Here is a 23,463-nt window from a genome sequence, read left to right as displayed (position 1 = left end):
TTCCATCTTCCCAAAAGGAGAGTTCCTGGGTTTTGTTTGTTTGTTTTTAACATCCAAAAGTTCAGACATAATGTTCATAGTTTCTGCTAATTCCCTAGTTGAAATGTTAGATCTTTGGTTTGGTCCTTGATAAAATGGATTTTCTCTTGAGGTAGAAATGTGATTTAGCTCTTGTTTTTATTGGGGATGCTATGTAAGAATATTTGTGTCCTCTGATGATAACACCTTCAGGGGAATCTGGAATATGACAAAAAGGCTTTTTTCTTTTTCTCCTCTCTAGAAGGAATTGAAATCCAGAATCTAGGTCAGACAGGTTACATGGCAAACACTCAATGAATGAATCAACAAATGAACAAATGCAGGACTAGCCAAAAATTAAAAGCACTAATGTCTCATCGCTCTGTGTTTAGAGAAACTTGTTGGGTTATGCTATGGGTCTAGCTAAAGGAAATAGGTTCTTCATAGACAATAAAGATTAAGTATTAATTAGTACAACTCTTCTGGATAGCAATTTAGCAATACTTACTAAGGCTTACGAATTTCAAACTGCAGTAATTAAATTTCCTCAACAAGTAAGAGTATATTAAAGATATCACATCTAATTATAACACCACATAGAACATCCTAACTTGTTCTGTAGTTCCTTAACAAATGGATTGATAACCATGATCTAGCCATTCAATGGAATAACCTAAACAGAGATCTTACAACCCTTGCCCCTGAGGAGGCATCAATCCCTTTACAGCCCCTCCAGCCCCCACTGCAATGAGGAAGGGGCCCGGGCTCTCCAGCCAGAGTGAGGAATGGGTGACTCAGAGTTTAAAATATTCTGTGTCAGGACTTACTAGATGCTTTCTACATTTTCTCTCATTTTGTTAATTCTCTTAACCTCTCAGTAAGTTTTATTGTAGTTTTTTTTATATATATGAGAAACTAAATTTTAAGTTCGTGGCTGGGGAGTAGCAAGCCTAGGATTCTGACTTGGGTCTACCTGAGTCCAAGGCTTACGCTCATATAAGGCTGCCTTCCTTGGGTATATTTACCTCCATTTTAGAGACAAGGAACCTGAAGTACAGAGATGTTCCTTATACATTCTGAAAAATCCTTGAGACGGGCTATGAGAAGGCTAAGGTATTGTGTAGGAGAGAAGAGGTCAAGAGGGGGTATGCAAGGAATGTCTCTATGTCCCTCATATCACAGGCTCCTCCTGCTAGGGACATTTGCTAAACAGGACCACAAAGGCCAGAATGAAATAATTACAAAGAGAAGCCAGCTATGGAAGAGGAAGGAGGTGTCCGTCTTGTCTATTTAATGGGGTGACTCTGCCTCCTGAGGATCTGCTTCTCTCCCTCTCCAGTTGCCTCAGTCCCTTCCTAGCTGCCAGCTCAGTATGACGTTCTGCCAACTGTGAGCCACTCATTAGATCCATCCAGAGGGGCAGCTCTGGATGACGAAGAGCCAGTGCAAGATCCAAGGATCTTGGGGGGCAAGGGAGAGAGAAGGCAATGGTTAACTTCCTTCCTTCCTATGCTCCCTCCTTCCCTCCTTCCCTCTTTCCTTTTCAAATGGCAGAACAAAGTGTTACTCCCAAAACGCCAGGGGAGACTGTGCTTTTTGCTTGGACCTGGGAAGCTTTCAAAAATGCTACCTAATTAAATTTTCTGGCAAAGAAAAAAGTCGCCAGACTCCAGGAGAAAACACAGTATTTTCCTAAGCTAGACAATGCTCTCATGATCTGAACGTGGCCAGGGAAGAAAGGTCCAAAAAGTGATTTCATTCAGAAGAAGAACTGCATCAGAGGGGAAAGTGACTGATGACTTGGAATCTACCCCTGCCAAAAGGAACAGGGCATAGCCAGGGAGGGTCGTAGGGCCTGTGATGGGGTAGGCACATGTAAACATCTGTATTAAATTAACAAAACCTTCACGTGGGAGGAGAAAACCCCTATGTGGACGAAATCAACTGCTCTTTATTTTGTTTCAACACTTTTATTGGTCATATATCCAGGATCCATTATATAAATCTTTCAAAATAACTAGATATTACAAGAATAGTTTACAATTCAGCTCTGATTGCACAAATACTTGACACAAGAAACCATTTTTACAAATACATATGTTTTCTTATAAGAATACTTTAATAACGAAAATAAGTCTCTATACGTCTTACAGCAAATCCTACGCAGTTTTTTCCCCCATTCAGCCATCATTTTGGGTTTTCCATCCCGCACATCCATCACATCCAATAAACCAAATGACAATTTGCTGCTGTTTCTCATTTTCAAACATTATTGAGATTCGCACTGTTGAAGTTTTCAGGCTTCTATTTCTAATCTTTCCTGATCTGAAAGAATTCACATATTGAAGCTAGAAGAGGTAATTTAAACACCATTCCTTCTAAACACAGCTTGCAGCAATTGGTGTGTGGTGATCTCACTTCTCACTTAAGCAAGACCAGCTAGTAGCTTTATCCCCCGCTGCACCAAGCAGGAGGGATACAGTCCTTGGGTTCCATATAGTTCCTAAACCTCAAACACAAACCCTAGAAACAAGGGTTAAATACAAGTATTAAGAAAGCTAAACATTTGCTAATGATTAGAATAAAGAACACTTTTAAATTCAAGGTCTTTCCTAAGTTGAATAAGACATAGAAGAAAGGATGTGGCAGTAGTTCTATAAAGTACTGAAAAACTAAAAAATGTTAATCACGTAGGTCAATGGTGTATCATTTCCAAAGTGCCAGAAGATACAGAACCTTAGACTCAAAGGCGAGCTGAACTCAGGATCTGGCTTCCTTCTTACGCAGTGGCTTTGAAATAGCCGAATACTCCCTTGCCCAGGGGCACATCATCATTCAGGCCGGGGGAACTCTGCAGAATACCGACCACGTTACCTCGAGAGACAGGATCCACCAGGGGAAACGTTTGGCATTTATGCTATTCCTTCACTGTTACTGAAAAGTGTGTCCACTTGGCAAAGCTTGTCTTACTTTTCAGGTAGCGTGAATGAAAACCAAGAGACTATCGGTGTTCTACAGTCAAGTTCCTGAGTACTACGCTCCAATTATACAATATTCTTAAAAGGATTCTATAATCAAGCCCTTGTCCAGTAAGAGATTGAACAGTACTTGGGGACTGTGATGGGTCCCATTTCTCTTATATTTCTCTTAATCTCTCTTTCTCACCCCAGTGTAATAAACTGCTACAGGTTTTTACCAAAATGCTGTGGCAGTAGTTGGAAATGAGTTATTTTGCATTACCAAAAGTGTTCGATCACATTGTAACAGGTCACATTTGCATATAACTAGATGGCCAAACAATGTCTACTGCAGTGATTTTGCAAATTCAGCATAGTCAATGTATCCATCATTGTTCTTGTCATCATCTCTCAGAACACCATCTATTAAGTTAATCAGTTCAGCTTCACTCATTGGTGGGGCCTGTTCATTCCCTTCCTACAAAACACAAATTAGACAATGATGAGTCGCACATTTTACTGGAAGTGCTTAGCTAATGTCTAAAATGTCCGTGCTCCTGTGTCCAAAAGCTCCTTCAGTGTAGCATGAGGCTACTTTTCAGAATCCACAAACCACATATCAGGTAGAGTCAATTCACAACAATCCAATTTAGATTTATATTTGCCAGTTAAAAAGAAAGATACAATCAAAGCAGGCCCTTGCTTATTTGTTTTAAAAATTACTTTTCATTCTTTCCTAATTACAAAAGTAATACACGTTCGCTGTAGAAAGCTAGGTCTGGCTTACACAGAATTATGAGGTTCCTAATTCCCACAAACCCATCTTAGAGAAAAGCTCACAACCCAGGCTCTCCCGAGGGTCAGCTCTGGGCACAACGTGCACTGAGAAGTGCAAGCAGTCTGCACTGGACAGCATCTTGGGGTCAGAACAAGAAGAGGAAGGCAATGCCGACCAGAAGAACCTGTTACAATTTTGGGGGTGAAGGTACTGGCCCTGCTCCAGAAGCAGATACAGCAGCGCTCACTGTGCCGAGTGCTAAGCTAACGCTGCTCACATCCTTGGCTGATTCTTCCGTTGCCACCTCGACCCCTGTGCACCCTTTGCTCTCCTACCACCACCACCAGGCTGGCCTGCCAGGACTGCTGAATCCCAGGTTCTCTCCCTGATGCAAGTCACTCCCCACATCCATCAGTCTGCCTCCCACAGCCAACGATCTTCCCGTGACACTGCCATTCTGCCGCACAAAGCCATTAGTGCTCCCCACTGCCTTCAAAGCAAACCCAAATCTGCTCTTCTGGCAGCCAATGGGAGCACACGCACATCCCCAGCTCTGTCTCTCTTCCTCCCTATAGAGACTGCAGGGTGGCAGAGTGGGACAGACACTAGACCTGGAGACAGAACTTCTTGATTTCAGTTCCCTCACCTCTAAACTCGAGGTAATAACAGTGCCTGCCCTGCCTACTCACAGGCTGTTGCAAAGATCAAACGAGCTCTCTAACCCACTTGAAAGTGCTCTACAAACGGCTTCATATGGAGAACTGTATATCATACAAATCCTCAATTATTGCTGAGTCCCTCGACACCTTGGTCCCCTGGTTCGCCACTCTTCTCAAATAAAACAATTTCTCCCCTGCTCTGCATTTTAATGTGGTCTGTCCTTTAGGCGCTGGTTCCCAAACTCCAGGGTGCAGGAGAAATGCCTTAGCACTTGTCAGAGATATAGGCCCTAGGGCTTCTGCCTCAGTAGGTCACCCTTTGTTAGAAGGGGCTCTGAATGGGAAGAGGCAGAATGGAATGACGAGCAGAAAAAGGAGATGCGGCAATACTGTTGTACAAGGACAACACAGGTCCATCAAGACTGGGGATGGACATGCTGGGGGGGGCGGGGCGGGGAGGCTGTCCACGGAGCCACGGCTGACCTACCTCCTTATGGACGTGAGTAATGGCTGTGGAGAGTTCTAGGCCATCAAGCAAATTATTGCCATCATAATCATGCATTTTGAAATAATGGAGCTGCAGCTCCTGTGGGGACATCTCTGCTTCTGGTTTGTTGATGACACCTTCTAGATGCTCCATGATATGCCTAAAAACCAACAGTTAGACTCAGACCACTCGGCAACAACCTCAGGATCATGCCAAAAACTTAAATCCTGAAAAGGTCAAGATCTTAAAGTTCACCCATTCCAGAAAACCAAACAGAAACAGTGGCAGAGCACACTTAAGGATGACAGATACGGGCAAGGCCATGAAAGGGGCAGGGAAAAAGTCAAACAGTTCACCTGTTAGGCTGGCAAGATTAGGAGTGTTTTTCCCTCTTTATTATTAGAATGCTATTATAACACCTTTGGGGGCTAGCAATTAAAAAAATGTTTTCAAACCAATTTAAGGATAACAAATAATGTGTGAGGCTAACTGGCCCAGGACAAAAGTTTCAACAAATAATTCAATGTTTAAATGTGCCAATAAAAAAAGAAAAATGTCTGGTCAGTCAAGAAACCTTAGTTCTATCCTGGGTTCTGCCATTACTACTTGTCTGTATGTGTGTGAAGATGTGTGTGCACACACGAGTATGAATGTGTGTATTGGGGCGGTGTCTGCATGTCTGTCTGTGATGAAAGAGAGAGGGACAGAATGAATTCAGGCAAGTCATTCATCCCATGTGGGCCTCAAGATCCTCCATCTATCAAACGATGATGGAAAAAAGACTGCCTGATTTACAGGTGGCTCTAAGGACTAAGTATCGTTCTTGAAAAATGTCAAGTGGTACAAATAATGGAAGGAAGACCGGATGGAGGGAGCCATCGCAGCTGGCCACAGGCTGCAGCTGCGGATGGGAGGCCCTGGGACCCCAGCCCTGGCTGAATACGTACTCTTGGTCGTGCACTGTATTCTTATCCAGGCCCACGCTGCCGGGATGGGAGAAGCTGGCCCCAGGCTCCTCAGCCCTGGCACCTGGAGCACAAAAGGCCCAGAGCAGGCCACACAGGAAGGGGGTTCTGAGCAGCCGCAGAGATCGCATGGTCGCTGGTACCTGGGAGGTGGGGAACACAGAAGGTGCAGGTGAAAACACCAGAGCTAAGGTTCTTTCAAAACGTGACACAGTGTGCTCCTGGGGAAGGAACTCAGTGAAAGGAATAAGACGGCAGAAAAGAACATGTCCAACTGGGCCCAAGGCCAGCTCTGCCACTAGACTGTCAGATGACCTTGGGTACTCCAAGTCCCCATCACTCAAATGGGGGGTGGGAGGGCTCCATGACATTTCCTAAAGTTCCTTCAGAATGCCAAGCAATTCAATGAGAGCTTACAGGGATTTGAAGAGTATTCCTGCCTACAAGAAGCTTACAGTCTGGTAAAATACTTCCTGTGGAGAGCGCTAATAAGGCAGAAAGTGAGGTGTCCTAAAGAAAAACAAAACTGAAAGTTCAGAGGAAGAAATTTCCTCTGGGTGAGGGAATCAGGGAATCAGGGAAGGCTGACAGATCTGGGGACACTTCTGGGCCTGGACAGACAAGCACACACTGGATGTGCAGGGACTGAAGGACTACAGCAATGGTGTGAGCGAGAAGCAGGTCAGACAAGTGGGAAAGAAACTCCAAGTGGTTCAGATGGGGAGAGCCTAGAGGGTATGAAGCAGGCAGAACAGAGGACAAAGGACACAGAGGTTGACCAGGCTGTACGGGATATGGCTTTGCACACTAGGCTGAAGTTGCTGCAGGATGAATGGGGAACCACTGAGGATTTGTGAATGGGAGAGGAGACAGAGCTAGGTTTCAGAATGGCTCATCCAGCAGCACAGTGAGGAGAAGGAATTTAGTGGAGCAAGACCAGAGATAGGAATGTGGTAGTTAAGGGAAGCAATGAGGCAGGTCACATGATGAGGCAGGTCACATATAGGCCTACAGTTGGGGACACGTAGAAAAGGACATTAACCCTTGCCTCGTCCATCTCCCAGGACTGTGACAGAGGCAGGTAACCCAACCACTGTGAAAAGAACAGTGCAAGAGCAGTGGAAAGAAGAACTACATAGGATGCCATCAAATACTCCCAGAGTTTGGCTAGACCTGGAATTGTGGTCAACAAAACATAGTCAGCTCCACCGCAAGCTCCTGAGGGCAGGAGTGCTTTGGTCCCAGCATTCCCCACCAAAGCTCAGGCAGGCCTCTACTAACTGTTTATTAAACTGAAATTACCAGTCCTTCCAGGGGCTTATAGACTGACCTCAAAAAGGAAGGTGAAGGACCACCAAGAGACCTCCACACCAACACAAAGACTATACATTCACCTTCCAAAAGGCATCAAAGATTCTGCTGGTAACAAGGCCAGCGATTTCTTTTTTTTTTTTTTTAAGATTTTTTAATTTATTCATTTCAGAGAGAGAGAGAGCACACATGTGTGCAAGCCAGAGAGCATGAGCAGGAGGGGGAGGGGAGGAGGGAGAGGGAGAAGCAGGCCCCCCGCCGAGTAGGGAGCCCAACCTGGGGCCCATCCCAGGACCCCAAGATCATGACCCAAGCCAAAGGCAGACGCCCAACCATCTGAGCCACCCTGACGCCCCAAGGCCAGTGATTTCTAAAGAGCCAACTGTAGCCACAACCCCAAACTGACAGCAGTAAAGAGAAAGCTTAAGGTACTGGTCATTCCCTTGCACCCACCACACACAGAGTTTACTCCAAAGCTGCTGCTATCTCTACTCCCTGCACCTGGGGCTGAGAAGTACCTGTGTTGCAGCCCCCTCACCCATCCCAAAAGGTGGGACTCTGGGACAGTGTCATCCCTACAACGTATGGGAATATTTCCCACAGTATTCCCTCCAACAGTCCCCTCCCTAAGGGAACAACCATCACTGGGATATAACTTCCAGGGGGCCAAAAAGCAGCATCTAATCGTACTACTGTATAGGGACATCATAATGCAATGTCATACTTAACAATAAGAAAAGGTTCTTAATATACATTTAAAATAAGAGCAGCCTGCCAAAGTCTATAAAGAATAGTTCTGTAAGAAAAAAAAAGTGTCTGTATATTTCATTCCTATAACAATGACTAAAAACTGTTTAATATTATTTTCTGAATTATGAGGTGTGATTCTGATTTTTCCTCTTTTTATTTTTCTATGAATTCCAAAGTTTCTACTAAAAACATATTTTTTCTTTACAAATATGTATTTAATGTAATTTATTCCATAATTTTGTTCCAATCTGTATGGATTGAATAAAAAGAAGGGGGGGCTTTCATTTAATTCTCATCTCTAGAAAACAATTCAGGAACAGAAACTACATTTCCAGTTTTACCAAATAAAACTGTTCAGACCCTGACAAGGCCACTGCCACTGTACCTGGTACCTGAAAACAAGGTCTCAGGTTACTCCCAGCAGGGACTGCCCAGGCCAGAGCAGAGCAGCTTGGTCTAACCAGTATCTTAGAGTTCTGGGACAGGAGAGAGCAGAGAGGGAAGCCAGTTCCTCCCAAACCTCTTAGACTCATGCACAGTGGACATCTCTCTCTCCAGCAAGCCTTCTTCAATTCCAAGTCTGGCTTAGGCATCCTTCCCGTATGCTCCCCAGTGCCTCCCTTCAGAAGGGTCCTGTCTGACAACTGCTGTGAATGTGACCCTGAGAACTGCCTGATTACTGGTAAGTGCTCCCTGCTGGACTGAGCTCTCTAAGGGCAGGGACCAAATCCATATTCCCAGCATCAGGCACAGGGCTTGACACAAAAGCTGGCAGTTCTCAGCCTATGTGCCATGGCCCTTAGGGGTTGGGGGGGAATCTCGCCTTCACAGATATGCTGCCAAGTTATAATGTCCATGTAACTGAGCATAAAACCTTTTTTTTTTTTTTTTTTGGAGATACCTATCAGACAGTGGAGTAATCAATGAACCCATAGCACCATTTCCTATAACTATATGGAGGCTTAATATATCAAAGTGTAAGTGTGTTTAAGAGAGACAGGTTCTACTCAAATAACACCAAAAAGCAACCAAGTGATAAGCAATACAGTAACTATGGGTCCACATTACCCCTTCTTCAAGGGAAGCAGAATAAAGGCCAAGAACCACTGGTTTTGAACATGTCCCATATTGGCTCACTGTAGCAGGTTTCTAACAGAACACAACAAAAGCCCAATCTACAGAGGAGGAACTCTCCCTCCAAGTGCTACAAGGAAAACAGGGAATCTGTCACCTAACAAATTAAACTGTCACATTCCAAAAGAAACATAAGCAACTCCCCTTGCCTGAAGAACATGTTGCATCACCCATACCCTAATGACTTAGTTCAAGGCCACGAGCAAACAGCCCGGTAGATAAGCCCCAGCAGTTCCCAAGCTCACTGCCTTCTTTGAGAAATTACAAAGGCCAGACTAGAAAAAAATCCAAAGGAGAGACTTCTGAAAACAACTTCAGAACCCAACCCATGCTTTGAGACATCCTTCACAAGGAGGAGCCTCAGTTCCAGGAGGAAAGTGCCAGACTATGTTCAGTGGTGGGTCTTTTGCAGTGCCTGGAGTGTAACAGGGCTCCCCTCACTGATCCAGCAGCGTCTTCCAGGCCCAGGGCCTTTGCTCCCACTGGCCCATTAATCTGTCCTCTCTCTCCCTTCCAGGCCACGTTCACATGTCATCCGGGGATTCTTCCAGCCACACCAGTCATTCTCTCCTCCCACCTCGGTCTGCAGCCTCTCACAACATACAGTCACACACTGTTCTCTTTGCCTCCCTCTGTGAGGGCCAGGAGCCTATCTTATCTGTCTCTCCCTTACTCAACCAATCACAAAGTGTAAAGCTGCCCGGAGGATAGCGCACCTTCACATATGATTTAGGGCAGTGGGTTCTGGCACCCACATATGTTGTTCCCTATCACAGAAGATCTGGCCTAAGTTGGAAAAATAACTTCTCTTTCGAGCCCTCCCACTAGGGCTGGCGTGGCCAGCTTGTCCCACCCTCTCCTCCCATTGTGTCATTGGCCCTATCAGCATGTAAGAGTTTGGAGCCAGCCTTCCTTCCATAAAGACTGCAGCAGCTGTTAGCAGCTCTTCTCTCCTGCCAGCGGCCCTCAGTTAATTCAAACTCAAAGCAGTCATACTCACCAATATCCAGACATCCTGTACCCAAAATCAGTGCCAAAGAAAAACTCTGAACAATACTTCCCATTTACCACTGCTATGGTCCTGGACTGAAGGCAAGAATAGAGTCAGGTTCCTAGGCCAAAGAAATTGCTACATGGGTTGGGGGTGGGGGTTGAGAATTGGTTCTGAAAAGCAGGGCATTTAATAACTCGATCTATATGTTTATTTGGGGAGCCCATGGAGCAGACATGCTTCATTTATGCATTCAAGCAACACAGTCTTTACTAACAGCCTGGTGCCACACAAGGTACTGAAGACAGAGGACAGAACTGTGACCCATGTGGGCTCCTGTCACACTTGATTACAGCCTGGGTCGAAAAGAGACCAGTAAACAGACACCCACGGAGTACCACGGAAACCCCAACCCACACCTTGAGTAACACATGAAGGATGAGAAGGATTTTTTCAACTAAAGTGTAGTACTTCAGGCAGAATGAAAAAAATATAACCAACACCTAAGCCTGTAAAAAACTTGGTCCAATCCAGGAACTAAAAAAAAGGTGGAAGACACAGTAGAGGCAGATGGAAGGATATGATTAGCTTGTAGGAATAATTCTGCAGGCTGGCAGGGAACTGAAATCTGGTAGGATAAGTAGGAACTATACCTCGTCCATTCGATAAGGAGGGTTGTTTGGCCAAGGAACTAATCCACTGGAGCAGAGTGGAGAAGAGAACTAGAGTAAGGCAAAAAGAGTAAAAAGACAGTTCATGAAGGGCCTATATAAGCTCTGTTTTAGAGCTTTCAAGAACACTGAGAACCCTCTGAAGGACGGAAAATGAGTGGGGGAAGGCGTCCAGTGACGATCAGATCTGTTTTAAGATCATCACTCTGGCTTTCCAGTACACAACAAAGTACAGAGGATCAAGAGGTGCAGGGGGCCAGTCAGAAGGCTACTGAGGTAGTCCAGGGGAAATGGTGGCCTGAACTAGCTGCAGCAGAGGGGCTGTGGATCAGGGGCTAAGTGGAAATACCCGAGAGATGTTCGATGGATTCGACTGAGTGGGTAAAGGGGTGCCGTGCCGGAGGGGAGAATGATGCCCATGTTTCTGGCTTGGGCGCCGGGTGCTTGGCGGTGCCATGCCCAGACAGGAGATACAAGAGGAGGTCCGCTTCCCCTGCCTTCCACTCGCCCGGCCCAGGACCTGTTTGTTCGCTCTCCCGAACCGAGACGGGCATACCGGCGGCAGACGGAGAGTAACGGCCCGGGCCCCGTACAGGTCGTCCAAGAAAGCAGGGACTTGGCCCCGGCCGGACCCATCCGGCTTCAAAGCCCCCGGCGGCCTCTGTTCCAGGAAGGAGGCTCTGCTCCCAGCCGGCTAAGCTTCCTGAGGCAGCTCAGAGGCCGAGACCCCCACCCAGGCCGTTCGGGCCCCCCGACCTGAGCCCGAGGCTCCGAGCGGGGAAGAAGGGAGCCGGGATCCCGCCCTGCTGCGGACCCCTGCGTGCTGCCCCACCGACCTCATTACCTAGGGTCGAGTCACGGGCCTCAGAGGCCGAAGCCCCGGTCTCAGGTGTTCTCGGGTTCACTCACCCTCACTGCCCGGTTTCCAAGCAGTTCTCCTCAGACGCAAAGCATCCAACATGAACCTCGCCAGCACCCGTCCACAGAACGCTTTTACGTGGCCCCGCCCCCCGACCCGACTCGCCGTGCGCACGCGCGCTCCCTTCTGCCCGCCCATTGGCGCCAAAGAGCCCGGCCCCTGCCCCGCTCCGGCGGTGTGGACCGCTGGGGTGGTTCCACGTGTGAAGAGCTCAAGCCAAGCAAGAGCCAGGCAGACGCAGTTCCTGTGCCTGCCTTCCCTAGGGCGACAGTCGGCTCGGGTCCGGGTTGGGCTACCTGAGCCTTCCAGGGTGTTGGCAGGTTGCTGGGAATGTAGGAATGCAGTCCAGCGGGGGACGTAGGATGGTTAATGTGGGTGGGTCGGACGCTACAGCTGGCTTCCACTCTGCCTCCACCTTTACAGGTTCCTTGGTTCCTCCGACTGAAGGTTGGGAAGAAAGATCATAGGAATCCTAATTCCCCTCCTGATGAAACACCTAGAAGACGCTGGGGCCAGCCACGGATACTGCGATTCCAAGATTGGCCTACTTCCAGCCTCTGCTTGCTGTATTCCACAAGCCGCATCATCTGCAATACCTTTCACTCATGTTACACGAGTCCCACCAAGATTTTATGGGCAGCCCAGTTCAGATACTACTGTACTTGTGCAGTTCGTGGAATCACCTGCTATCTTAGAAGACAAAGCACTTCAAGCAAAAACAAAACAAAACAGATGCACAAACAAATGAGAAGTCCCCGCATAATCCTGCACTTAAAACTTTCCCCTATACAAGACTGTTCCATGAATATCTGCTGACCAGATGGGTAAATGAATGTGGGACTGTCACTTTTTAAATCCCCTATCCCACTTGTGTTCATAAAGATGCATACTCATCTTTCATGAGTCTCCCAGAAAGGGAGAGACTGGGAGAGAAAGAGGTTAAGTAGATGATCCCAGAACCCTCCCTGCATTCTGCTCTAGCAGATTAGTACCTTGAAAGTTGGCCAAGGTAACTACCATTGACAGTGCCTCATTCCTTCTCCCACCTTCAGCTGGGATTGAAATCTGTCAACCCTCTCCCAGAGAAAAAGCCCAGGATTCCAAAGTCCCTGAAGAAACCCTGTTAATTCAAGACACCCTTCTTTCCTTACTCTAAGTTGTTTGACCTAGTTTATTCTTCAGCCCTGAATCTGCCATCCATCCATTCTTTCATTTGCTCATTTATTTGCTGATTGAGTAACATTTCTTGAGTCCTTTTTATGTACTAGACACTGTGGTAGAAGCTACTAGATACAAATAAGACATGGTCTTTTGCTCTCGTTCTGTTGCCCAATGCTTCCACTTTTTCTGTGGATCTTAACTTCTATCAGCTCTCTCTTGAATTACCAATTGCTCCCTCTCTAATAGACAATTACCACCATCATATAAGCTTGCTTTCTGGTTTCCTCCCCACCATGCTACTGAAACTACAATCTCTACGCAAATCGCGTGGTCCCTTCTCTGTTCTCTGTTTTTATTTGCCCTCTCAGTACTATTCAACATGGCCAACCACTCCCACTTTGAAACACTTTCTTCTCTTGTTTTCTGACATCATGCACTCTTGGTCCTCCTACCTCATTGGCTATTCTTTCTTGGGTACTTTTTACTGGCTTATCTTTTCTTCAACCTATATCAAAGCACCCAGGGTTCTATCCTGAGTCCCCTTTTCTACCTACCCACTCTCCTTATGTGATTTCATCTAGTCCTATGGATTTAGGTACCATTTATAAGCAGGTGACTCCAAATTTTTCTCTAACAATGACCTCTCCCTGTAATTCCTAATTCTTCAAAAAAACTGCATACTTGACATCTTTACATGAATGTCTAACTGGCATCCCAAAACTTAACTTGGCCTTCCCCCAAATTAATTTTCATCCCCAAACATGTACCTCTCTGTTTTGTCCACATTAGTGAATATCACTGCCATCCATTTAGTTGTTTAAGCCAAAATTCTAGGAGCTATTCTTGTTTTCCCCCAGCTCTACTGAAGTATGACTGGTATCCATGAAACCATCATCTGCTCCCTGGACTACTGGGAGAGCTTCCTAACTGACCTTCCTGCATGCCTTCTTGTCCCTATTCTAGTCTATGAATGAGAACACACATTAAATTAGGCCATTTATAGGTGAATATTCTGTAACTTGTAGCTGAACCCATTCCTAACAGGCAAATAATTTGGTACCACAAGTAAGACACTAAAAAGAGACACTAAAATGTGGAATTAGCTAATGAAGGTTAAGGTGGACAGTGGTGAAGGCTCTCTATTCCAAACTGGAAAGCTGGTGACTGACTTGCTGAGCCACAGTGAAACTGTCAAACTGCTGTCACTTGCTGTGTCTTGGATACAGACTGCATGCCAACCAACGTTGTATTGTAGGAGAAATCTCAGAAACAATATAAAACATTAGTGGTGTTGGCTTTTTTTTTCCTTTAGTAGCTTTTAGCAAAGTCCTTCAAGAGAGTGACAAATCTAGGTTTAGAGATACTGATTTGAAAGCTGAGATTAAAAATAAGGCCTTGGGAAGAGAGGAACCCCTTACTGGCAGCTTACAACCTAAATTGGCCGAGTCCCACAACTTGGAGCCTCGCTGGTTTGAAATAAATAATTTTCTTTGCACACCCAAGCTGAAGCCAGCACAAGCGGAAACAGGGAAGAGGCAGCTTTATCAGGAGATAAGAATGAGGCCCAAGGTAGCAAAAACAGACCCGAGGTGGTATTCTCTCCATGCAACTATTGTTTCGAATTGTCTCAACTATGAGCACACAAAAAAAGCAGCCCCTCAAAGACTTAAATATTCTAATACTTGGTTTGCTGGTTTTGCAAAAATGAACACTTGAGGTAGGCACCAGAAACTAATAAAAGAGAACAGAGGTGAGAATAAGACCTTAATTTGTTTCTTTTTGTATTGCTTCGATTTTTTTTTTTTAACCAAGAAAAATGTTCCCTGTTTGGAAAAAAAGATTTTTTTAATCTTTAATTAGAAAGCCATTTAAAAACTACGTAAATTATTTGATTGTGATTACTCAGGCATGGAATTGGCCAGAAGCCTAACAAATGATTGAGGGAGGGAATCATTTGTGTCCCTAAAATCTCAAGCCTTGTCAACATTGGTCTGTTACTGTTTAACCCTTGGGCCAATCCCTGGATTCCTGCATTCCCTCCAACAGAGAGTAGGATACAAACACTGTGTATTCCACACAACCAGAGGACAGAGGGAGGGGCCGCCAGATTGCCCGATGAAAACCTTAAACGCCAGGAAGAGATCCCTTGCTCTCTCTGTCTAGCGGGAATGGATATGGATTACTGAAGGGGGTATATTATGCTTTCCATTCTTTTTTGTTTTTTCCCAAAAGGAAGCTTTCATTGTTTCTTCACATTGTGCATTGAAAGTGTTTTTGTACATTTTCTTGTTGTACAGTTGTAGAGGAAAGACACATTCCTGTTTTCCTTTACTCAGATACACCATACCTGTGACACCAGGTATGTGGATTCTCTCCCCACACCCAGCAAGTCTCTGCAACACCAACTGAGTGTACCACAATGCAATTCGTTTCTGACACTAACTGGACTTGCCGCAGACCCCACAGTTTAAGGGCTCAGTCCCATAAGACTGCCCCCCACTTCAGATGACAGTCACAAGCCGTAGGTCCTCAGGTTACCTACAACTTCTGTCCGACTTGGCTACACATTGGAAGTTCCCATGACCCCCTCCTTGGACTTGATCATTTGCTGGAATTGTTTCCAGAACTCGGGGAACACTTACATATGTTTACCAGTTTATTATATTATGAAAGATACAGATGAATAGCCAGATTTGGAAATACAGAAGGTGAGGTCTGGAAGGATCCCAAGTGCAGGAGTTCCTGTCCCCGCCTAGGTGGGGTGCACCATCCTCCCAACACATGGTTGTGTTCACCAACCCAGAAGCTCTCCAAATCCTGTACTATTGGGATTCTTATGGAGGCTTCCTGACATAAGCATGATTGATTATCATTGATAGATCAATCTCCAGTCCCTCTCCCCTTCCTGGAAGATGGGGAGTGGGGCTGAAAGTTCCAAGCTTCTAATCAAGGGTTGGTCTTTCTGGTGACCAACCCCCTCCTGAAGCTATCCAGGGGCCCACCAAGAGTCCCCTCATTAGAACAAAAGACACTTCTATCACCCAGGAAATTCCAAGGGATTTAGGAACTGTGTCAGGAACCAGGTCAGGAACCAGGGTCGAAGATCAAATATTAGAACAAAAGATGCTCCTAGTGTTCTTATCACTTGGGAAATCATAGAGGTTTTAGGAGCTCTGTGCCAGGAACCAGGGGCAGAGACCAGCATATGTATTTTGTATTAATTCACGGCAGTATACACAAAGGAAAGTACACATAGAGAAAAGCATACAACTCAACAAATTTTCAGAAACGAACACACCCATATAACCAGCACCCAGACTGAGAAACAGAACATTCTCAACACCCTGGCATCCCCCTTGTGCTCCCTCTCAAGTACCACCCACCATCTCCCCAAAAGGAACGGCTATCCTGACTTGTAATGGCACAGAGCCATTTTACCTGTTTTTGTATTTTCTATAAATGGAATCGCACAGTACATACTCTTTTGCGTCTGGCTCCTTTGACTCAACGTTATTTTGCGATTCGTCTGTAGTGTACGCAGTTTTAGATCACTCTCATTTCCGTATGCTGTTCTCGTCTACTGTCTAAGCACATCTGGGTGGGAGGCCATTACAAATAATGCTGCTTTGAATGTTGTAGAACATTTCTTTTGCTGCACATCTGTTCACATCTCCATCAGGTATCTACCTCAGAATAGAAACTGCTGGCTCACAGGGAACACAGATATTTGATACTGCCAAAAGTTTTCCCAAATGGCTGTGACAATTTCTACATCAGCAAGAGCATGGGGAGGTTCGGTTGTTCCCCATTCTCCCAACACTTGGTACTGTCTTTTTCATTTTAGCAGAGAACTTAACCTTTAGCTTAAGTCATCAGGCCATGAGAAACCATACTTGGACCTGGAAGAGGGGCCTGCTCACAGAGTACCTGGACTCCATGCTGTCTGTAGGAGCCGGGAGAAACTTCAGGATCATCTCCTTTATGGAGGAGTGAGTATGTTCCATGCAACTGTGTAGATGGGAAAGAGGGCTGTGAGTGGTTGCAAGTAATCAAAGAGCTGCACCATGCCGACTCCGCCGAGTTAGACTGGGTGGTACCCAGTTGCAACTGTCCACCCTCTTCCTCCTGTCAGTCTCCACAATAAAGGCTAAAAAACATTAAATACTCACTTTTCCATCTTTTTTGCAGCTAGATGGCCATGTGACACAGTTCTGGCAGTGAGACGCAGGGAAACTTGGGAAATCTTCTGGAGTTCTGATAAGAGCTAAGTGACTGGTGCAGACCTTTCCACTTCTTCCAGCCCTGAGTGGGGATGTACCCCCTCAGCAATCATCCTCAACTGTGAAGGGAAGTCAGGGAGAATTTCAGAAAGGGTACCCAGATGCTGTGGGGCTGTTGGACCAGCACCATTAGCTGCCTACCGCCAGATATCCATTAGGTGGGGAGAACTCCTATTTGCTTAAGCTACTCTTTTTTTTTTTTTAATATTTTATTTATTTATTTATCAGAGAGAGAGAGTAAAGCAGGGGGAGCAGTAGGCACAGGGAGAAGCAGGCTTCCTGCCCAATGAGGGACTCAATCCCTTGACCCTGAGATCATGACCTGAGCAGAAGGCAGACACTTAACCAACTGAGCCACCCAGGCGTCCCTGCTTAAGCTACTCTAAGACTGTCACTTGCATTCCAAAGCATTCCTAAGTGACACAGAGGCCAAGTGAGATGTGGACTCAGCTGATCAAGGTGAGGTCACTGGGGGCTCAGGGAGCAGCTCACGGGGAGGACTGGGCAGCAGCCGGATTGCAGTGCCTGATGAGTAGCTGGTAGGCAAGCCCTGAGTATAGCACGTACGGGCAAGTCTTCTAAGCACTGGCTGTGAAGGGAAAGGAACGTAGCTAGAGGGGACACAGGATCCAGGAAGGGTCGTCTTTGAGATGGAGTGCCACGTGTATGCCTACAGCCTTTTGGAAAGGAGGCAGCAAAGGTGAGCTTGAAGAGACAGCAGAGTGGATAAAATTGAAAGGATAAGGTTACTAAGGAGGCAGGAGAGAGAGGATCCAAAGCCCAGATGGGTACTAGCCAGAGATTTGGGAGGCAGGGCTATTTTCTGACAGCGCTGTAATTGGAGGAGGGGCAGGGAGACAGAGCAGGTCAAAGTTTGAAATCATCATAGTGTAACTGGGAAAGCAAATTGAAGCCTTTCTGGCCTGAATTGAAGGTCTAGTTGAAATAGGAAATTAGGGCACCCGGGTGGCTCAGTAGGTCGGGCGTCTGCCTTCAGTTTGGGCTGTGATCCCGGGGTCCTGGGATGGAGCCCCACGTTAGGTCCCTGCTCAGTAGGGAGTCTGCTTCTCCCTTTCCCTCTGTCCCTCCCCTGACTTGTGCGCTCTCTCTCTCAAATAAATAAATAAAATCTTCAAAAAAGGGGGGGGGCACCTGGGTGGTTCAGTCAGTTAAGTGCCTGCCTTCAGCTCCGGTCATGATCCCAGGGTTCTGGGATCGAGCCCCACATTGAACTCCCTGCTCAGCAGGGAGCTTGCTTCTCCCTCAGCTGCTCCCCTTGTTTGCACTTCTCTGCCAAATAAATAAATAAGTAAATAAATTCTTTAAAAAAGAGAGAAATTGGAAGTTGTTCATTTATAATGGTATAGTCCTCATAATTATTTGATTATATACAATTGGTAATATACATTTCTTGAATTTTAATTCAAAAATATTTTGCATCTAAGTTACACGTACATGTGGCTAGAAAAAATTAGAACAGAAAGTTGTATCATAAAAAAACCAAATTCCTGGGATGCCTGGTGGCTCAGTTGGTTAAGTATCTGCCCTCAGATCAGGTCATGATCCCAGGGTCCTGGAATCAAGTCCCACATCGGGCTCCCTGCTCAGCTTCTTCTCGCTCTGCCTCCTCTGCCTGCCACTCCCCCTGCTTGTGCACTCTCACTCCCTTTCTCTGACAAATAAATAAAGAAAATCTTAGGGGTGCCTGGGTGGCTCAGGGGGGCACCTGGGTGGCTCAGTCGTTAAGCGTCTGCCTTCTGCTCAGGTCATGATCCCAACATTCTGGGATCGAGCCCCGCATCGGGCTCCCTGCTCAGGGGGAAGCCTGCTCTCCCTCTCCCACTCCCCTTGCCTGTGTTCCCTCTCTCGCTGGCTCTCTGTCAAATAAATAAATAAATAAATAAGATCTTTTAAAAAAAAAAGAAAATCTTAAAAAAAAAAGAATGTCTTATATTTGAAAAAGTAATAAAGCAATCAACCAATCTTTCCTCTCTCTCAGTCACCAGCTCTTCCTCCCCTGGCTAGCTGCCTTTAGTGGCCACACCAGGGCCGAGTGGGGGAAGGACTGGAGAGTGGTAGGGGATAAGGAAGTTCCCACCTGACTGGTACAGTTATTGGCTCTTCCTCCCCTTCTCCATCTGATACTGATTCACTCAGGGTGCGTCTGTATGGCTTCCCAGCGGGAGCCCTCACCACCGTTCCCTTGATGCCTCCCTTTCAGAAAGCTCCTGGTCCTCTCTCAATATCAGCCTTCCCTAGCACTCCAGCAGACACCCTTTTGGGCAGGATCCCTTTAAAGATGATCCCGAGCTGGTCAAGGGTTCATGCCTTGGGTGGGGTTTGAGAAGAACCCAGGGCAGTGTCCCTACCTCCCCCAGGTGTTTTCCAGGAGATGGCAAGCCCCTGGGAGCCCAATATGGGACCCAAACAACCAGAAGCAATACTGAGGGTGACGTCTAGGGCCTAAGAGCATCCTTAAGGAGTCCCCAGTCCCCAGCATGGTTCAGCAAAAGGAGACAAGTATTCCCAAGCGCTCCCAGGGGCCAGGTGTAATAGCAAAGCAAACCAGGCGAGAGCTTGGGACAGGGTCGAGGAGAACACAAAGTACATCCCACTTGACAATAAGAGGCCACGGCAGGGCTTCTGACATTAGTGGCACAAGCAGAAAGCAGGGGGGTGACTGTCCTGGGCATACTTGCCTTCAGAGCCATTCCTCCATCTTCTCTATTGTATTTTGCATCACAAGGGCACTAGCCCCAGCAAACAGCATTTCCTAGCCTCTCTGGTCAGCTGCCTTTTGCTGGCTCAGCTAACAGAGGTCACCAGCAAGGGATCCAAGGACGGAAGGGAGAAAGAAGCCACTTCCACTGGCAATAAGCCCCAGTGACCTCACCTTCATAAATTTAGATCACATTTGAGTCCAGTGACTTTTACGAATTCCAGGCACTCAGATGCATCGATTCCCCCATTCTAATTTCCAAGGTCCTGTATGATCTTATTCAATGCCTTAACTTTCTCATGAAGGACAGGATTGGTTTATAAATTCATCTTATGTTGTGATATAGGTTCCCACGATATCAGCCACTGCACCTGGAGTTTAGCTGCTTATGTTCAGCAGTTCTAAGGGAAAAGAGACTTTTTAAAGACACTCCTAGAGGCTCTGACTGTGGTTTGAGCTAAGAACGTAAAATTCTGGGTATCCGATTTTTTCAATTTAACTTTTTTTTTTTTAAAGTAGGCCCCACGCCTAACATGGGGCTTGAACTCACAACCCTGAGATCAAGAGTCGCATGCTCTAACTGACTGAGCCAGCCAGGTGCCCCTGATTTTTTTTAAAGCTCTCTTATGCTTAAAGCCATCAGAACTAGCCAGCCAGCCTATCTTACATTCTTTGTGTTCTTCATTCCATCACAACGACCCATCACTGTTCCCAAGAAGCATGAGTACGTCCGAGAGTACATGCAGACGTTCCAAGGGGTGCCTAGGCATGAGTAGTTTTAGAGATTACTTTCCAGGTCCTCTGTTTTCACACACGCACTCTGCTAAAATTGACCGGCCTGACAAGGAACTGCCTTAGAACGTGAAGCTACTTCTCTCTTCCAGCCTCCCCTTTGGCAATCACGTTCCCTTCCCCACTTCAAACAATGAAACGCGCCCTGCATCTTAACCAAGATGGGCTGTGCCAGGATACACAAAGCTCAAGGTAACCACCAAGGGGGTAACTCAAACTACTGATGCCACTAATATCTGCTTTAGTCAAGGCACTGGGGCAAGGCTTCCTATTTCTCCTCTTATTCTGATAAGAGGGAAACACAGTTGAGTTTTGGCTTCCGTTGGATGTTCTGAATTCAGACATACTGTACGTGGGGGTGGTGGAAATGAGGGCCGTCGGGATTTAATGACTTTGCTTCTTCCATCCCTGACTATTATCAAAGAACTCATGGCCTCTGGTGAAAAATCCCACAACTGTTGATTTCTTAAACTTCTAAGTAGATATACCTTCCCCTTACTAAATCAAACACATTAGCATTTCTTTTTTTTTTTTTAAGATTTTGTTTTTATTTATTCGACAGAGAGACAGCCAGTGAGAGAGGGAACACAAGCAGGGGGAGTGGGAGAGGAAGAAGCAGGCTCATAACGGAGGAGCCTGATGTGGGGCTCGATCCCATAACGCCGGGATCACGCCCTGGGCCGAAGGCAGACGCTTAACCGCTGTGCCACCCAGGTGCCCCCCACATTAGCATTTCTTAATATCCCTTTTATCTCCTCTCCTCTGCCATCATGTTGTTTTTGTTTGGAATTTTCGACATTAGTTCTTCTGGATTAACATTCTCTTTTCTTCAATCTTAGACTTTTTTTTTTTTAACAGCAGTACATTTATCAAAATATTAGATCACCCTGACATCCCATACCTCCTGAGGGTTGTCCTGGATTTGTTTCTCTTACTTGAACACTTCCTTTAAAGGTATTTTCAATTGTGGATTTTTATGCGGCAAACTTCTGAGACCTTGTATGCCTGAGAATATTTTTATTACTCTCTCTCATTGCAATGAAAATTTGGCTGTGTATAAAATTTGAGGTTCACAGTTCTTTTCCTTTATTACTTAAATAAATAAATACATGATCATAAGAAAAACTATATGATCATCTAAAAAGATAAAAGAAAAGGCAATCAATACCCATTCATGATAAAAAAAAAACACAAAACACAAAACTTCCAGCAAACTAAGAATAGAAGGGTAGTCTTGATCGGATAAAGGGCATCTATTCAAAACCCTCAGTTAATGTTCTTATAGTGGAAGACTAAGTGCTCTTCCCCGAACATCAGGAACAAAGCAAGGACATCCACCTTCAACTCTATTCACCATTACACTAGAACTTCAAACCACTGCAGGAAAAGATAGCCAAGGCAGACAGATTGGAAAGGAAAAAGTAAAACAGTCCTTGTTCACAGACAACATGATCATGCACACTGAAAATCCTAAGGAATCTAGAAAAAAGCTCCTGGAATTTAATGAATTTAGCAAGGCCACAGGCTATAGGTCAATATACAATAATCAATGGTATGTCCTTATATTAGCAATGAATACAGGGAAAAAGAAATTTTAAAAATACCATTACAGCAGCATCCCAAAACACAAAGTACTTAGGGACAGGTCTTTCATTATTTTAAATACACTATTTTTTTTAATAGTCTGGGAACTTTATTATCTGAAGTTCTTGTGGCCCAGTCCTGCTGCTACATCTATTCATTTGACTCTGTCAAAGTATAACTCAGAGGGGTGCCTGGGTGGCTCAGCCGTTAAGCATCTGCCTTCAGCTCCGGTGATGATCCCAGGGTCCTGGGATCGAGCCCCCGCATCGGGCTCCCTGCTCAGTGGGAAGCCTGCTTCTCCCTCTGCCACTCCCCTTGCTTGTGTTGCCTCTCTTGCTGTCTCTCAAATAAATAAATAAAATCTTAAAAAAAAAAAAAGTATAACTCAGAGACATTTAGGTACCTCCATGTAAATGATATACTCACTTATTTTAAAGACAATAGTCATTAGACTGTTACCAAGAAGGGATTTAAAAGAGAGAGAAAAAAACCAAACAAACAAACTAAAGACACTCAAGGAACAGTAAGTGTTTAGATTTTTTGGTTTACTCTTTGGGGGGTGGGTGGGAGGCTAATGGCTCAGCTGATATCTGGCAGTCTAGTCTGTGACGTGTGCTCTTGAACAAGCTGTCTGGGGAAAACAAAAGAAACAGTTTTAGCTACTGACAGATTCTTCTGATGCGTTGGAGATTTTAATTGTGGAAGATTCATGCCAGGCTGACGCTATGTTAGATCAGGTCTATACCATTTCCCTCCTGAGAATTTCTTAGCTCTCACTCATGGTGATTATATCCTCCTGCATTTTGTAATTTAGATGATGAGCTCATCTTTAGTAGGGCTTTGTATATGGGAATCCTGTGGGGCCCAGATGGAGGGTGTGTTTCTTCAGAGAGATTTTATGTTTGCTTCTGTTTGGTATCCATTGTTTAAGTTAATTTTTCAACCTGCAAGCCCCCAGTTTCTATAGTCAATGTAAGACTGAACTCTAGACCTGAATAAGGGCAGACTGATATTATAACTTCACAGGGGAACATTTTTTTCCCCAATCAAGAGGCTAGGCTAAGAGACAAAGCTTCACTATTTCTCTGTGCGTCTCTGCACATTTCATTTTTGGCTCATACTTTCACCAAAGGTACAGCCCTTCGAGAGTCCTAGTTTTCTGTGGAAGTATCAAGTCTCTCTCTTTACTTTTGTTAATTCAAGGTTTCTTCTTTTGTTGCTACAAGTCCATTCAAAAATGCCTTGGCTCTTGAGACCAGTAAACTCCCAGGGTGGGACTGGGGGGGG

The 23,463-nt window shown here is 45.5% G+C and overlaps 1 protein-coding gene and 1 long non-coding RNA gene across 6 annotated transcripts in view; both read right to left on the bottom strand.

Annotated features, from left to right (window-relative positions):
• The window catches only part of MCFD2 (multiple coagulation factor deficiency 2, ER cargo receptor complex subunit), a 53,446-nt gene extending 41,708 nt beyond the window's left edge, over window positions 1-11,738 (bottom strand). Inside the window, exons 1-4 of one of the 5 annotated variants that reach the window (XM_008699836.2) lie at window positions 11,631-11,738; window positions 5,847-6,007; window positions 4,900-5,059; window positions 1,977-3,453 (exon numbers count right to left, since the gene is read on the bottom strand). In XM_008699836.2, the coding sequence (XP_008698058.1) occupies window positions 3,322-3,453; window positions 4,900-5,059; window positions 5,847-5,995 (441 nt within the window). In that variant the 5' untranslated portion in view covers window positions 5,996-6,007; window positions 11,631-11,738 and the 3' untranslated portion in view covers window positions 1,977-3,321. The other 4 variants (XM_008699834.2, XM_008699833.2, XM_040623507.1 and 1 more) reach the window with 4 other exon arrangements.
• A 2,960-nt stretch (window positions 11,739-14,698) lies between these two features.
• LOC121101047 overlaps window positions 14,699-23,463 on the bottom strand; it is a 12,972-nt gene continuing 4,207 nt past the window's right edge. The window contains exons 2-3 of the long non-coding RNA XR_005832995.1: window positions 16,971-17,140; window positions 14,699-16,809 (exon numbers count right to left, since the gene is read on the bottom strand). This is a non-coding gene — a long non-coding RNA (uncharacterized LOC121101047). The remainder of the gene's footprint in view (window positions 16,810-16,970; window positions 17,141-23,463) is intronic.

Source organism: Ursus maritimus, unplaced genomic scaffold (genome assembly GCF_017311325.1).
Source record: "Ursus maritimus isolate PB19 unplaced genomic scaffold, ASM1731132v1 scaffold_6, whole genome shotgun sequence".
Lineage (NCBI taxonomy): Eukaryota > Metazoa > Chordata > Mammalia > Carnivora > Ursidae > Ursus > Ursus maritimus.
This window is presented reverse-complemented; position numbering and strand designations above follow the sequence as displayed.